The sequence below is a fragment of the Delphinus delphis genome, chromosome 8 (assembly GCF_949987515.2).
Source record: "Delphinus delphis chromosome 8, mDelDel1.2, whole genome shotgun sequence".
Taxonomy (NCBI): domain Eukaryota; kingdom Metazoa; phylum Chordata; class Mammalia; order Artiodactyla; family Delphinidae; genus Delphinus; species Delphinus delphis.
The window spans coordinates 59,785,953-59,801,802 of record NC_082690.1 but is presented as its reverse complement, the minus strand read 5'-3'; the positions used below and the strand labels follow the sequence as shown (position 1 = coordinate 59,801,802).

Genomic DNA, 15,850 nt, shown 5'->3' with positions numbered 1-15,850 from the left:
GAAGACACAGGCTCCGTAAGAGTGACTAGAGGGAAGAAAGAGTGGAATGGGATTGCAAAATGCTCCTTTCACAGAGGATGACATGTCTCTAGATGAGCTGCTGTTTTGGGAAAGTTGTCAAAAATACCCAATTTATTCAACACTTACAACCAGACTGTACTACTCACTGCCAGACACTATACTAGGGACATCTCCTTCATTTCCTTCCTTCATACTCAGAAGCTTTTCTTTATCTCCTGTTAAAATTCTTCAAGGACTATCTTTAATGACATTTCCTTCATGAGGCAAACTTCTCTCCTCTTTTTCTAGCTGGTATAGGCAAACCTTGGAGTATTATGGGTTTGGTTCCAGACCACCGCAGTAAAGAGATTATCACAAGCGAGTCAAACTAATTTTTTGGTTTCCCAGTGCACATAAAAGTTATGTTTACACTATGCTGTAGTTATTAAGCATGCAATACCATTATGTCTAAAAAAATTTACATACCTTAAGAAATACTTTATTGCCAAAAAATGCTAACCATCATCTGAGTCTTCAGCGAGTCGTAATCTTTTTGCTGGTGGAGGGTCTTGCCTCGATGTTGATGGATGCTGACCGATCAGGGTGGTGGTTGCTGAGCGCTGGGGTGGCCGTGGCAGTTTCTTAAAATAAGACAGCACTGAAGTTTGCTGCATTCATTGACTCTTCCTCTCATGAACGATTTCTCTGTAGCATGCAGTGCTATTTCGTAGCATTTCACCCACAGTAGAACTTCTTTCAAAACTGGAGGCAAACCTCTTAAACCCTGATTTATCAACTAAGTTCATGCAATAGTCTAAATCTTTTGTTGTCATATCAACAATCTACAACATCTTCACCAGGAATAGATTCCATCTCAAGAAACCACTTTTTAAAAAAAATTTAATTTAATTAATTTTATTTTTTTGGCTGCGTTGGGTCTTCATTGCTGCGCATGGGCTTTCTCTAGTTGTGGCGAGCAGGGGCTACTCTTTGTTGTGGTGTATGGGCTTCTCATTGCAGTGGCTTCTCTTGTTGTGGAGCAGGGGCTCTAGACACACGGCTCCAGTAGCTGCAGCACGCAGGCTCAGTGGTTGCAGCATGTGGGCTCTAGGGTGCATGGGCTCAGTAGTTGTGGTGCACAGGCTTATATGCTCCACGGTATGTGGGACCTTCCTGGACCAGGGTTGAAACCTGTGTCCCCTGCACTGGCAGGTGGATTCTTAACCACTGTGCCACCAGGGAAGTCCCAAGAAACCACTTTTTTTGCTCATCCGTAAGAAGCAACTCTTTATCCATTGAAGTTTTATCATGAGATTGCAGCAACTCAGTCACATCTTCAGGCTCCACTTCTAATTTTAGTTCTCTTGATATTTCCACCACATCTGCAGTTACTTCCTCCACTGAATTCCTGAATCCCTCAAAGTCATCCATGAGGGTTGGAATCAACCTCTTCCAAAGTCCTGTTCATACTGAAATTTTGACCTCTTCCCATGAATCATGAATGTTCTAAATAGCATCTAGAACGGTGAATCCTTTCCAAAAGGTTTTCAGTTTACTTTGCCTAGATCCATCAAAGGAATCACTATCTATCGCAACTATAGACTTATGAAATGTACATCTTAACTCATAAGACTTGAACATCAAAATTACTCCTTGATCCATGGGCTACAGAAGGGATATTGTGTTAGCAGGCATGAAAACAACGTTAAGTCTCACTGTACATCTCCATCAGAGCTCTTGGGTGACCAGGTGCATTGTCAATGAGCAGTAATATTTTGAAAGCAATCTTTTTTTCTGAGTAGCAGATCTTAACAGTGGGCTTAAAATATTCAGAAAACCATGTTGTAAACAGATACACTGTCATCCAGGCTTTATTGTTACATTTACAGAGAATAAGCAGAGTAGATTCAGCGTAATTCTTAAGGGCCCTAGGATTTTCAGAATGGTAAATGAGCACTGGCTTCAACTTAAAATCATCAGCTTCGTTAGCCCCTAACGAGAGTCAGCCTGTCCTTTGAAGTTCTGAAGCCAGGCATTGACTTCTCTCTAACTATGAAAGTCCTAGATGGCATCTTTTCCCACAATAAGGCTACTGTGTCTGCACTGAAAATCTATTGTTTAGTGCAGCCACCTTCATTAATGGTCTTAGCTAGATCTTCTGGATAACTTGTTGTAGCTTCCACATCAGCACTTGCTGCTTCACCTTGCACTTTTATATTATGGGACTGTTTCTCTCTTTAAACCTCATGAACGAACCTCTGCTCGCTTCCAACTTTTCTTCTGCAGCTTCCTCACCTCTTTCAGCCTCCACAGAATTGAACAGAGTTAGGGCCTTGCTCTGGATTAAGGCTTTGGCTTAAGGGGATGTTGTGGCTGGTTTGATCATCTGTCCAGACCTCTAAAGCTTCTTCTCTACCAGCAATAAGGCTTTTTTACTTTCTTATCATTCATGTATTCACTGGAGTAGCACTTTTAATTTCCCTCAAGAACTTTTCCTTTGCATTCACAACATGGCTAACTGTGGCTCAAGAGGCCTAGCTTTTGGCCTATCTTGGTTTTCAACATGCCTTCCTCACTAAGCTTAATCATTTCTAGCTTTTGATTTAAATTGAGAGATGTGCAACTCTCCCTTTCACTTGAACACTTTGTAGGTTATTAAGTGGCCTAATTTCAATATTGTTGCATCTCAGGGTATAGGGAGGCCAGAGAAGAGGGAGAGAGACAGGAATGGCTGGTTGGGGGAGCAGTCAGAACACACACAACATTTATCAATTAAGTATCCCAATGGGTAAGATTCATGGTGCCCCAAAACACTACAGTAGTAACATCACAGATCACTGATCACAGATCACCATAACAAATATAATAATAATGAAAAAGGAAACCTTCACTTCATTAAAAAATGCAATTATTTGTGAAGTGCAATAAAATGAGGTATATTAAGCTTTTCTGATAGCATTTCACAAAATCATGAGATTTTGGAGCTGGAAGGGATCTTAGAATCTCTGAAACCCAGAGACTTTTTCCAAGGTGTGTTGATGAGTTAGGAGTTAGCAATTCGAGTTTGCTACACAATAGCTCAGTCATACACTGCCATGTATTGTTAAGATTCATAAAAATCTGTCTGCTCTACCAGCTTGTAAGCTCTCTGAGGAGAAAGACCAAGTCATCTCCAATTTGCCCAGGAAGTAGGCACACAAGTGATAAGTGCCTACCCAGTTGATTTAGTTAGAAAAGGTGCTAGTCTGAGGAAAATCATGTGTTTGATTGGTTGCCAACAGTACTGCTGAAGAAGCCAAAAGCACAAATGTGCCTGGAATTTGCCATCGTCATAAGTTCTGTTCAATAGAATAACCTGAATTAAATGGAAATTGTGACTTTTAAAAGATGCAACAGTAAGAGACATTCCATGAGACAGAGCAACTCTGCTGTACTAGAAACAGGGCAAGTTCTTCTAACCCCAAAGTTATGTGGGTGATATGTGCTTATTACCCCCAGTTAGATTACCATTAATAGTGAAATAAAAATAAACCTTCAATAGATTGTTTTTCCTTCATATGCACACCCACACACAATCCTTTTTAAATATGCAAGTGTATTCTCATTAGAAAATCAGAATGCTATGTGAAAAAACTGATAAAACTTCCAGGAATGTTCTTAAACTTTGGCCAATTTCTCTAGCAAGGATTCCTTTTATCTGAAAGGCACAAACAATGAAGAGGCACTACGGATACAGTGGAAATTCGGAAGATTAGAGTTTTAGCTTTTAGTTTGCTACATTCCATCTATCTATCAATTCATTCTCTGTCCTTCAACAGACATTTATTGAGTACCTACTATGTGCCAGGTACTTTGCTGTGCAGAGCAGTGAACCAGGTAGGCATGGAAATTACATTCGAGAGAAGATAGACAATAAACAAAAGAAAAGAAGAAGACAAGTATAGATTGTAATAAATGCCATATGGAAATAAACTGGATGAGAGAGGATAATGGGTAGGGAGAAAGCAGCAGAAAATACTTTAGTTTGACCAGGGAGGCATTATATATCTACCTATGTAGTATCAGGCAAATCACTGAACTTTTCTGATACTCAGATCTCCAGGATGAAAAACTAAGGTTGAACTGGATGACATCAGAGTGGAAAAAGCTCTGGATTTGGAGGAAGAAAACTTAAGCTTGAGTTCTGGCTTTGTTTGTAAAACTATACCTGCAGCACTGTCTCCCTGATGAAAGACACTGTGAGCAGAGTGTGACAGCCCTTGTGAACTAAACAGACTAAGCCACAGACTGTGTTCCTTTCCCTTCTTTACAATTGTTTACAACTCCCTGGATGTTTATTTTCATTACCCTGGGAAGACCTCTGAAAACTCTGGAAACATCAGACTAAAAGTTTTATCCTGCTACCTCCAGACAAGAAACATATCTACTTCATGAGTGGGATAATGATAAAGCTACTAGTGATAACATACTTTTCACTGCACATTTTAAGAAAAGCACTATTTTTTTCTTCTCGCTTTCCTGCACTAAATTTAACTCAATTAGTGACAGACTAAAGGAAAAAACCCCAAACCATTAGCAAAACCATTATTTTTTCTTTAAAATTTTGGCCATTATCAAGTTTGGCTACATAGTCAAAGAATAGCATCCTGCAGTGAAGTCAGCCCATCGTATCCAAGAAGAGAAACCGTACCGAGTGTAACGTTCCATTATTGGTCACTGCAGGAAGGCGGGCCCATCGCTCATTTTCCAGTTCTTCCATCACTTGGTTCATTGCACTCTTTAGCCATGTGTCCACGGAAACACCAATCTGCTTTAGTAGGTCCAGCCGGGCTTCAGCTTTCAACTTAATTATCTAAGAAAACCAAGAAAATGGTCAGAAATCAGAGCATTTTTTCCTCAAATTGATTGTTTTTAAGTTACTCCTGATTTATTAATTAGAACAATCTTGATGTTCATTAGCAATTCTTCCTTGTCATAGATGTTAATTTTTCACTTGGCAAGAGGGAGAGAGGAACAGGGGAAGAAGGGAAGAGGGAAGGGAGCACAAGAACAGGAATCAGAGCTTGCTGACAATGGAAAAAGGCACACTTGCATTTTGACAAGTTACATCAAATATAACTTATCAAAAGGAAGATGTTAATGCACCATAAAGTCTGCTTTCCTTTCCTTTTAATAAGGCTACGCCTCAGAACATACCAAAATTTAGCATTTTCAACGGCCTTTTAACCCATTTCCTGGACTTTCTCTTCTCCTCTATAATCCATCTTTTACAAGTCTACGAATCATCTCATCAGTCACTTCCCTGCTTAAAAACTTCCACAATTCCTGACTGCCTACTGAGTACAGATTTTATATTAAATTATGATGCAGCTGTCAGAAACAGAAGATATTGAGAATAAAAAGTTCCTGTGCTCCAAATTCAAGAAAAGGAAACACTGTCTGTTTTTTGGCTCTTGTTCCAAGCCATAAGCAAGTAATCATAGAATTAGTTTAAACCTGTCCCAATCAAACAGTAACTGCTTTACTCCAATAGCCATGCCTCTGAGTCAGCCAATCTGTGACAGCCCCAAGCTTCTGCAAGGCAGCCAATCAACCACAGCCTCACTCCAGTAATCATCAGCAGTTAAGCTTCCACTCCTGCTTCCAACAGTCCATCAATCCCTACACACCAGTTAAAAGCTAGTCTGTAACACATGCCCAGTTTTGAAAATCTGCCAACCCCTGAAATCCACACTTCTCAAAACTCTTTGCATTGGTTCTACTTTGTCAGAAAGATTGTATTTTGTAAGTATCATTCTCTTTTGTTTTAGCAAGTACTAAACTCAGCTTCATTCTTCCTCATATTAGAGTGGTTGTCTCTTCCTTCAACATTTGAAGGCTCCACTGAGATAATTTTGAGGACCTTCACTTGATGGCCTTCTGTGGACATCCTGGACAAACAAGTATGCTCACTGAGCCCTTCTGGTATGCGATTCTGATCACTCTCTGGATTCTCTGCTGAGGGAGTTTGTATCAAAAAGGATCTGACATCTGACTTGTTTCACTGAGCTCTCATTGCTGAATTTATATTGTATTCCTAAGATTTTAAAATGAGATAAAGGGACTTCCCTGGTGGTCCAGTGGTTAAGATTCTGCCCTTCCACTGCAGGGGGCACGGGTTTGATTCCTGGTTGGGGAACTAAGATCCCACATGCGGCATGGTGTGGCCACACACACACAAAGAGACAAATTCATATTACATAAAATTCACCATCTTAGTCATTTCCAAGTACACAATTCAATGGTTTTGGATATCATATAGACCTTTATATAAAGTTTTTGGCTTGCAGGCACACTATTTGGTAAACGGTCTTGTAAAAATCTTATTCTTCTAATAATTTTTTTTGGTAACAACTTTACTGAGATGAAGTGCACATATCATACAATTCACCCATTTAAAGTGTATAATGCAATTGGCTTACAGTATATTCACAGATATGTGCAATTATCACAATTTTATTTTTTTTTAACTTTTTATTTTCTATTGGAGTATAGTTGATTAACAATGTTTGTGATAGTTTCAGGTGTACAGCAAAGTGATTCACTTATTCATATTCATGTATCTATTCTTTTTCAAATTCTTTTCCATTTAGGTTGTTACATAATATTGAGCAGAATTCCCTGTGCTATACAGTAGGTCCTTGTTGGTTATCCATTTTAAATATAGTAGTACAATTTTAGAATATTTTAATCATCTCCAAAAAAAAACCCATATCCTTCAGTTATTGCTCCCTTATCACTTATTCCCTGTAGCCTATGGGACCACTAATCTACCCTTTCTCTCTATAGATTTGTCTATTCTGAACATTTAATATAAATAGAACCATACAATATATGGTGTTTTGTGTCTGGCTTCTTTTACTTAGCATAATGTTGTTGAAGTTCATCCATGCTGTAACATGTATCAGTATTTCATTTCTTTTTATGGATACTGTGGGTAGAACACATTTTGTTTATCCATTTGTCAGGTGATGGGTTGTTTCAACTTTTCAGCTAATATGAATAATGTTGCTACAAACATTAGTATACAAGTTCTAGTGTGGACATATGTTTTCATTTCACGTGGCTATATACCTAGGACTGGAATTGCTTAGTCATAAAGTAATGGTATGTTTAACCATTTGGGGAAATTTCAGATTGTTTTTCAAAGCAGCAACCTCATTTAACAATCACACCAGCAGGGTGAGGGTTACCATTTCTTTACATCCTGGCAAACCTTGTTAATGTCTGCCCTTTTTGATTCTAGCCATCCTAGTGGATGTGAAGTGGTATCTCACTGTGGTTTTGATTTGTATTTCCTTGATGACTAACGATGTCATCTTTTCACGTGCTTACTGATCATTATATATCTTCTTTGGAGAAATGTCTACTCAGAACCTTTGTCCATGTTTAAATTGGGCTGTCTTTTTACTGCTTTTGCCTTTGTCTTTTTATTGTAAGTTTTTGATGTATTCTAGATCAAAGTCCCTTATCAGATACATGATTTGCAAATATTTTTTTTCCCATTATGTGGGTCTTTCACTTCTTGATAGTGTCTTGTGAAGCATAAAAGTTTTAAAAGTTTGATTAAGTCCAATTTATCTATTTTTTTCTTTTGTTGCTTGGGCTTTTGGTGTCTTATCTAAGAAATTAATCCAAGGTCACAAAGATTTATCCCTATGTTTTTTAAAATAGTTTTATAGCTTTAGCTGTTATATTTGGGTGTTTGATCATTTTGAGTTGAGTTTATTTTTTTATATGGTGTGAAGTAGGGGTCCAACTTCATTCTTCTGCATGTGGATATCCAGTTGTCTCAGCACCATTCTAGTATGCATTTTAAACTAATATAAGCAATGAAATGTTTTTGAAAAATAAGTGAACCAACAAACCTCTTCTTGGAAATTATAAATGTAAGTCATTTAATTGCTGAAGCAAAGAAACAAAGAAAACAGAGAGAGACAGAGAGAGAGAAGTATATTCTGTTTTCTCAAATCCAAGTAATCTAGTTTTCATAAGATTTATTCTTATCAGTACTTTACCAAACAATTGAGGAACATGGTATTTGCAAACTTAGATTTTTTTTTTTTTTGCAGTACATGGGCCTCTCACTGTTGTGACCTCTCCCATTGCGGAGCACACGCTCCAGACCTGCAGGCTCAGCGGCCATGGCTCACGGGCCCAGCCGCTCCGCGGCATGTGGGATCTCTCCGGACCGGGGCACGAACCCGTGTCCCCTGCATTGGCAGGCGGACTCTCAACCACTGCGCCACCAGGGAAGCCCTAGCTGTTGTTTCTTGCCAAGTTCCTTGGAGTTTCTGCTGCACATGTCTATTTAGGTTTAGCCAAGGATTTGGATGGTTATTTATATGCAAATTTGAGAACTTCCTGACATCCAAGCTCAAGCCAGTAAGACTTAGGCTCTCTGCTTGAATTTTTTAAAATAAATAAATAAATTTATTTATTTATTTTTGGCTGCGTTGGGTATTCGGTGCTGGGCGTGGGAGCTATTCTTTGTTGCGGTGCGCAGGCTTCTCACTGCAGTGGCTTGTCTTCTTGTGGAGCAGGGGCTCTAGGTGCACGGGGTTCAGGAGTTGTAGCTCACAGGCGCTACAGCACAGCCTCAGTAGTTGTGGCACACGGGCTTAGTTGCTCCGCAGCATCTGGGATCTTCCTGGGACAGGGTTCGAACCCGTGTCCCCTGCATTGGCAGGAAGATTCTTAACCACTGCGCCACCAGGGAAGCCCTTCTCTGCTTGAATTTTAGTTGTACAGCCCCTCACAAAGAGCTGTAAAATGTAAATGTCACCATGAATAGTCCCATTCTCTGAAGAGTCTTTTCCCCTCTAGATTTTATATGCTTTGGGTCATTTTCCAGTTCTATCAAATAGGTATTTTAAATATTTTTACCCTTATTAATAATTGTTATCTAAAAGAGGATATAAGCTAGCCCCTTATTATCAGAAGCAGAAACCCTTGTAGAGATATATTCTACATTCAAAGAAATCTTAAATTTCACTCAGCAATTTACTATTAATAATATTTGCATTGTAATTTTGAAACCGTTTAATATAGATGTAAGATAAGGCAAATAAAATATCGTATAATATTATTAGGAACTTAAAATTTCAATATAAGATAAAAAGATACAAATATAAAATAAAGAAGTTTAATAAAATCTTTCCAATTTTAAATTTGAATTGAAAATATCAATATGAACTCATGATTAAAAAAAAATTCCTAGCTCTAACAACAAAGGAAGGGCCAAGAAATAAATGACACCCATAACAATAAGCACCTTCACAGCCTAGACTTTGGTGTCTAAATACTATTCTATATTAAAAGAAAGCAGAGCTTCTTGGAGAAAAGGCTAATTCTAAGTCTGGGCAGGGAAAATACAAGGTGAGCCTAAGATAGCTTGTTGTGCTAGAAAGCAAAAAATGTTCAAAGACTAGTGGGAGTAATGTCAAAAGGACACAGAAGTCAGCTTAAATGGACTCTCAATGGCCAAATTTAGACAATATTGGGCTTAAAGAAGGACAACTGTAATACTGAAAATAGATTAAATGGATAAAAATCTATAATAAATTGTAATACATAAGGTGGGACTCCATGAGGAGACTCTGTAAAGAATAAGTGCTGGGGAAAGAACATCTACCGTTGAGCTGTGAACTGAAAAACTCCCAGAGATTGTATAGGGCTGAAAGATGTTGCAGTTCCGTCCAGCCAGAGTTGAGAGACCAGAGACCTTGTTGGATACTCATGGCAAAAGAAGAAACTGCAGAAAGGAAATTCATTAGTAATAAGGCTAAATTAGCCCTACTGGAAAGGCTACTCTAAACCAACCCAAAGCTTAAAAACAGGCCTTGAACAGATCAAACTGAGCTGGCTGCCCAAACAAAACTCAACAGGCTTTAAAATAAGAAAAGAGAATCCAGAAACTCAACAGCCAAACAGTCACAATTCCTAGTATTCAGTAAAAAATAGTACTAAGTATTTGAATAGCAGAAAAATATGAGCCATAACCAAAGGAAACATCAGTCAATAGAAAGAGAGCCAGAAATCACAGATATGACGGAATGAGTAGATGAGGACTTTAAAGTCACTATCATAAACATACTTAAGGATTTAAAGGACAACATGAAGATAAATGGGAGTGAACTGGAAGATATAAAGAACCAAATATAATTCATAGAGCTAAAAATGTAATATCTGAAATCACAATTCACAGGATAGCCTTAATAGCAGGTTATACACTACAGAAGAAAGGATTAGTGAACTTGAATACATAATAACTCATCAAACTGAGATTATGATAAAAAATAAGGCTGGATAAAAGTGTGTGGGGTGATCTTTATATGTGATGTATAGGACAATATCAAGTGATCTATTATTCATGTTGTTGGAGTTGAACTAACCTATACGAAAGAAAGCAGATCAGCTGCTGCCTGGCCACAAAAGAACCTTCTGGGGTGACAGAAATATTTTATATCTTGATTGTGGCAGTGGATATTTAGGGGTGCGCATTTATCAAAGCACATTAAAGTGTTTACTTGAAATGGCTACATTTTATTTTATGTATATTATGCCTTAATAAAGTTGATTTTTAAAATTCCATGACATAGTAATAATACTTAAGAAAGGGAGAAAAATACTCATTTGCTGTCCCTGGAGGTGACTAGTACTTGTTAATTGCAATGGAAAAAGAAAAAAGAACTTTAACAGTAGAAAGATTTGGTAGTGCCACCTGAATTGAAAGTGACTATTCTTAGCATCAGTAGTGAGAAAACTTGGTAAAAGCATACTGTGATGAAAAACACAGCATCATTTATAAAGTATTCTTGCCTAAAATATAGACTATAGTCAGATCTTTAAACTTAACTTCCATTTTATAGTATAGAAATAAACACATAAATTTAATATTGCAAAATATTAATAGTTGAATTTAGCATATTGGAAAATATATATTTATTCTTCATCTTTTTTGTATGTTTGAAAATTTTCACAATAAAAATTGAAGAAAGTGGTTAGTTAAGAGGTCTACTAACATACTACATTATAAGAGTACAGTGAAACCCCACAATAACAAGTCTGGAGGTAATATAAATTTGGATATAATATGATTGGAAATTTTGTTTTTATAGCAGGGTCACCCTTAGCATTTCATTAACCTTGTAGTAATGAGGCCTCACATTTTATGCAGCTGAGGTTTTTCGACTTCTCTTATAGCATTATGGCAAGGGTCTTACCATTTTTGAGTCATTGAGTACAACAGTGACATTGTAATTTTGAATTCCTCATGTACAAGAGAAACTTATGAGATGATAATTTAAAAAAATGGTATCTATTAAAATGTGTTTATATAGACAAGAAGTGATTTTAGTTTTGGTTTTGTTAATTCATTTGATACCATGTATTTTGGCTTTCAAATGAACGTTCAATTCAGATCATAAAATTTAGTTAATATCTTGGAGAAAGAGTCATATAGTTTATAGTTCCTCCTGCAGACATTAATACCTAACATCTTTAAAATATCATTAAAAATTTCTGGGTATCTTTGACTTCTTACATTAACTTCCTCCTCTTTGTGTTAAACATTTCACTGTTGAAAAAGAGAAAAAACTGCCCTCAACCCAGATAAAGGTACAATTTAAACACACAAAAAAATAATTGTATCCTGAAACATAAGTCATATACAGCTTCCAAAAAGGGCATTTAAAACTCCTGGTTTCTTGGCAAGCTACCTTAAAAATAGGTATGATATGTCAGATCAAGAATGTGTGTGTATCCGTATGACAAAAGGCATTTCAAAAAATTCAAATACCTAAATACCAGGTTAAGAAAATTGTTATTAAAGTTTAATTTAAGCAGTTATTGCCTCAATCCAATTCTTAAATTAGTCAGGGGCTGCAAAGAGTAGCACAGCTAGTACAAATATTCTTGTGATAGTCGTAGAGATCATAACAATATAACAATAGGTTGTTCATCAATGTATATCTAGTATATTCATCAGTATCTGGCACGCAGCAGATACTCATTAAGTGTTTGTTAACCTAATGAATTAGTGAGTCTGTCCCCAAATTAACCAGTCAATAATTAATTAATCACTATATAACCTCTATTATACTATTCTTTGGAAATAGTATACTATTCCTATTCTTTGGAAAAGCACAGGCCATTTACAGTTTCAATTTCTTATGACTGGAAAAATTTCTTTAATCTATTACTGAGTGCCACAAAGATTTCTACTCTAATTAGCAACACTGAATGGAAACACATTATAGAAAATATTGGATAAAGCAGATTAATCAACAAGGGAGGGTAGCATTCATGTTGCAGGAGTTAAAAACCAAACATAAAGGACATAATGGAATTTTAACTAGTTTACTCTCTTTTGTGTATTTATAATAACTATTGAATGGAAAGAGAAAATCCAATACAAATGATACACAGGCAGAAAAAAGAAAAAGAGAATCTATTGAAACCATTACTGTCAATTCCTCTGAAGGCTCTTGTGGTCTAGTCTATGCAAAAATTTCATTATGACATTCTTGTAAATAATACTCTAATACTACCCTCATATTTTCCATCTAATTTTAGCTGGGTTATTTTTTGTAACTGATAAGTGGAAATCAAGTAAGAGATTGCTTTAAGATAGCAGTAGGATAAACTATATTTCACAGATATTCAAAACTGAGATAATGGATCTGACATCACGGTTTTTAGCATATTGCATATTTTTGGTAAGAAAATTACCTTTGAGACTGCAGACTTAAATACTAGTATTAGGAGAGATGAGACGTTCTGTTGTGGGACTCTCACTTCATATTTTTAGCTTTAAGCTAACAAACAGAGGGCAGTTTAGCACATTCATGGAAATAACAGGTCATTCAGCCTAAATGCAGACTTTGTGTGATTGATACCTACTACTGCTACTACTGAAGGGCATGGTGGAGGTAGGGTACCAGACAGTGACACCATGGTGGATGAAGTCTGGAAATGGAAAATACATGAGAGAACACACCCTTCAGAAAACTTCTGAGACTTGTCCTGTTCTGTCAAGGCTCTGAAACTGGCTTCACGCAGAGTCTGGAGAAACGAACAAGAAAAGTTCTTCTACACAAGCCAACGTTTCTCAAACTAGGCAAGAGCCTGCCAACGTGCTTGGCCAGAACCCTAGGGCAGCGGTTTAGCCATGACCCTGAGTTCAGTGAGGAAAATGGCTATTTATCGTTCACTCTGCTCTCTTTACTATGGAGGCTGTGGATCATGTGCCAGGAATGAAGGCAAGCTGGGGTTACTGGGGCTTCTCTAGACCAGGCAGATAGCAAGATAGCAAGCCTCTTCTGGTTCAGATCACTTCCATGGGGCTGTGCCAGAAACATGCTCATATTCCCTGTCTTTGCTGATGCTGCCTCTCCACTTACTACCAACCCCCACTCCTTGCCCCGCCCCCATCACTGAAATACTGCCTCAAAACCTCTAGAGATCTGAGAGTGTATTTGAAAATCACTAGCTTAGATTAATGCTCAACCCAATACAAGAATTTCTTGTATAGAGTCTTCTTATACACTTATAGTGCTGCACTATATCTTAGGGCAGCTTATTTTGCCATTGGGCAGATCTGTTAGAAAGTATTTCCCAGTAGCAAGCTCAAATCTGCCTCCTTCCTACCTTCTTTCAGTTCAAGTTCTGCCTCTTGAGGTTGCATGGCATAAGTCTGTGCTATCCCTTTTTCATCTGTCAATATCCATCTTAAGTCCTATCTCTTTGTGTTACCTGTCCTAACAACTCCCACAGTGACCTCTGTGTCCTTTGGGTTCCTTAAGTGTTAAGTACACTCGTGTGGACCACTCCTTGGCACTTATGCTTTACAGTCTTAGTTATCTTGGGCATTCTTTAAGCCTTCCTAACAAGAACATATTCTCGTTGAAGGCTGGACAGTCGCAGTGTTTTGTTTTTTTGTGTTTTTTTTTGCGGTATGCGGGCCTCTCACTGTTGTGGCCTCTCCCGTTGCGGAGCACAGGCTCCGGACGTGCAGGCTCAGCGGCCATGGCTCACGGGCCCAGCCGCTCTGCGGCATGTGGGATCTTCCCGGACCGGGGCACGAACCCATGTCTCCTGCGTCGGCAGGCGGACTCTCAACCACTGCGCCACCAGGGAAGCCCCGCAGTGTTTTTTTAATGTCTACTTCCACGTCCCTTCACTATGTTGCACTGGATAGATACCTAAATACAAGTGTGCACAGGTCCTTCATGAACTGGTCTTAACCACAATGACTTTCCTTACTTTCTACCACATTTCTTTACAAAAATCCTCCATGCTAATCAAATCCAACTGCCAAACTACATCTTGTATCTTCCTCCTTTGCAAGTAACTTTTCTTTCCATCTCAACTTCTCCCCCTCTAGGTCATGGAATATTAGCCTAGGGTACATGAACTTCTGAATACTATAAATAAAACGTACATTTTTTTGTGGTAGAGAGGGTTTCACACTCTCATATGATCCTCAAAGGGTCCCATGACTCCACAAAAGATTAAAATCCACTGCTGTAACTTTTGCCTTGTCTGCTTAACCAACTCTTCTCTATTCTTAAAAAGTCAGCTTATGCCCCTGGATCCAGTGAACCTTTCATACGGGGGGAGACTTTTCTAGGCACTGAACTTATATGTATCAATTTCTATACTATGCTGACTGATTTATTATGTAACTTGTGAAAACTTTAAAATTAATATCTTTATTGTAACTTAATTCTTTCGTTATTTGATGTTTCATGATTGTAAACTCTTCATAATGGGATCAGTGTCTTTTTGTTATGTGTACTACCTTGTATGAAACAGGCACTCAAAAAGAATACTCTGGACACAGATGGTGAATCAATCTTCAAATTAATCAGTGTATAGAAACTGAATTCTAAAGGTCCACATCACGGCTGTGACATTGCTGGAGCTGGGCAAAATGTCACAATTAGCTGCCACCTCACCTCTGCTTTACGAATATTTTCTCTAGCTTCATCTATTTTCTGTTCCAACTCTGTTCGGCCTTGTTCTGAAACTGCAACTCCATGACATTCCAGATCATCTAGAACCTATTAAAGAAAATAGGAAAATGATGATTGCTTTCTATTTTTCTCTTTTTTTTCCTTAAAGTGACTAGAGTATCTAGATAATTTTAAAGACTTTAGTGACAAGTGACCATGATTCCCTTTTTAACCTTTGTTTTCATTTATTTATTTGATAATTTAAAAACCTCTGAAAACTGAGTTATTTGTAGTGAGGTGGATGGACCTAGAGACTGTCATACAGAGTGAAGTTAAGTCAGAAAGGAAAAACTAATACCATATGCTAACACATATATATGGAATCTAAAAAAAAAAAGGGTCTGAAGAACCTAGGGGCAGGACAGGAACAAAGACGCAGCCGCAGAGAATGGACTTGAGAACACGGGGAGGGGGAAGGGTAAGCTGGGAAGAAGTGAGAGAGTGGCATGGACATATATACACTACCAAATGTAAAATAGATAGCTAGTGGGAAGCAGCTGCATAGCACAGGGAAATCAGCTCGGTGCTTTGTGACCACCTAGAGGGGTGGGATAGAGATGCAACAGGGAGGAGATATGGGGATATATGTATATGTATAGCTGATTCATTTTGTTATACAGCAGAAACTAACACACCATTGTAAAGCAATTACACTCCAATACAGATGTTTAAAAAAAAAACAACTTCTGAAATAATTATAGACTTACAGGAAGTTGCAAAAGTAGTAGAGTCCCTTCACCCAGCTTCCCCCAAGGGTAACAACTTATCTAACTATATAGTACAATATAACACCC

The 15,850-nt window shown here is 37.8% G+C and overlaps 1 protein-coding gene across 3 annotated transcripts in view; it reads right to left on the bottom strand.

Annotated features, from left to right (window-relative positions):
* Nucleotides 1–15,850, bottom strand: part of FCHSD2 (FCH and double SH3 domains 2) — a 303,585-nt gene that overhangs the window by 22,557 nt on the left and 265,178 nt on the right. For all 3 annotated transcript variants that reach the window (XM_060018316.1, XM_060018315.2, XM_060018314.2), the window contains exons 12-13: nucleotides 15,000–15,104; nucleotides 4,691–4,852 (exon numbers count right to left, since the gene is read on the bottom strand). In XM_060018316.1, coding sequence (XP_059874299.1) covers nucleotides 4,691–4,852; nucleotides 15,000–15,104 — 267 coding nt within the window. The remainder of the gene's footprint in view (nucleotides 1–4,690; nucleotides 4,853–14,999; nucleotides 15,105–15,850) is intronic.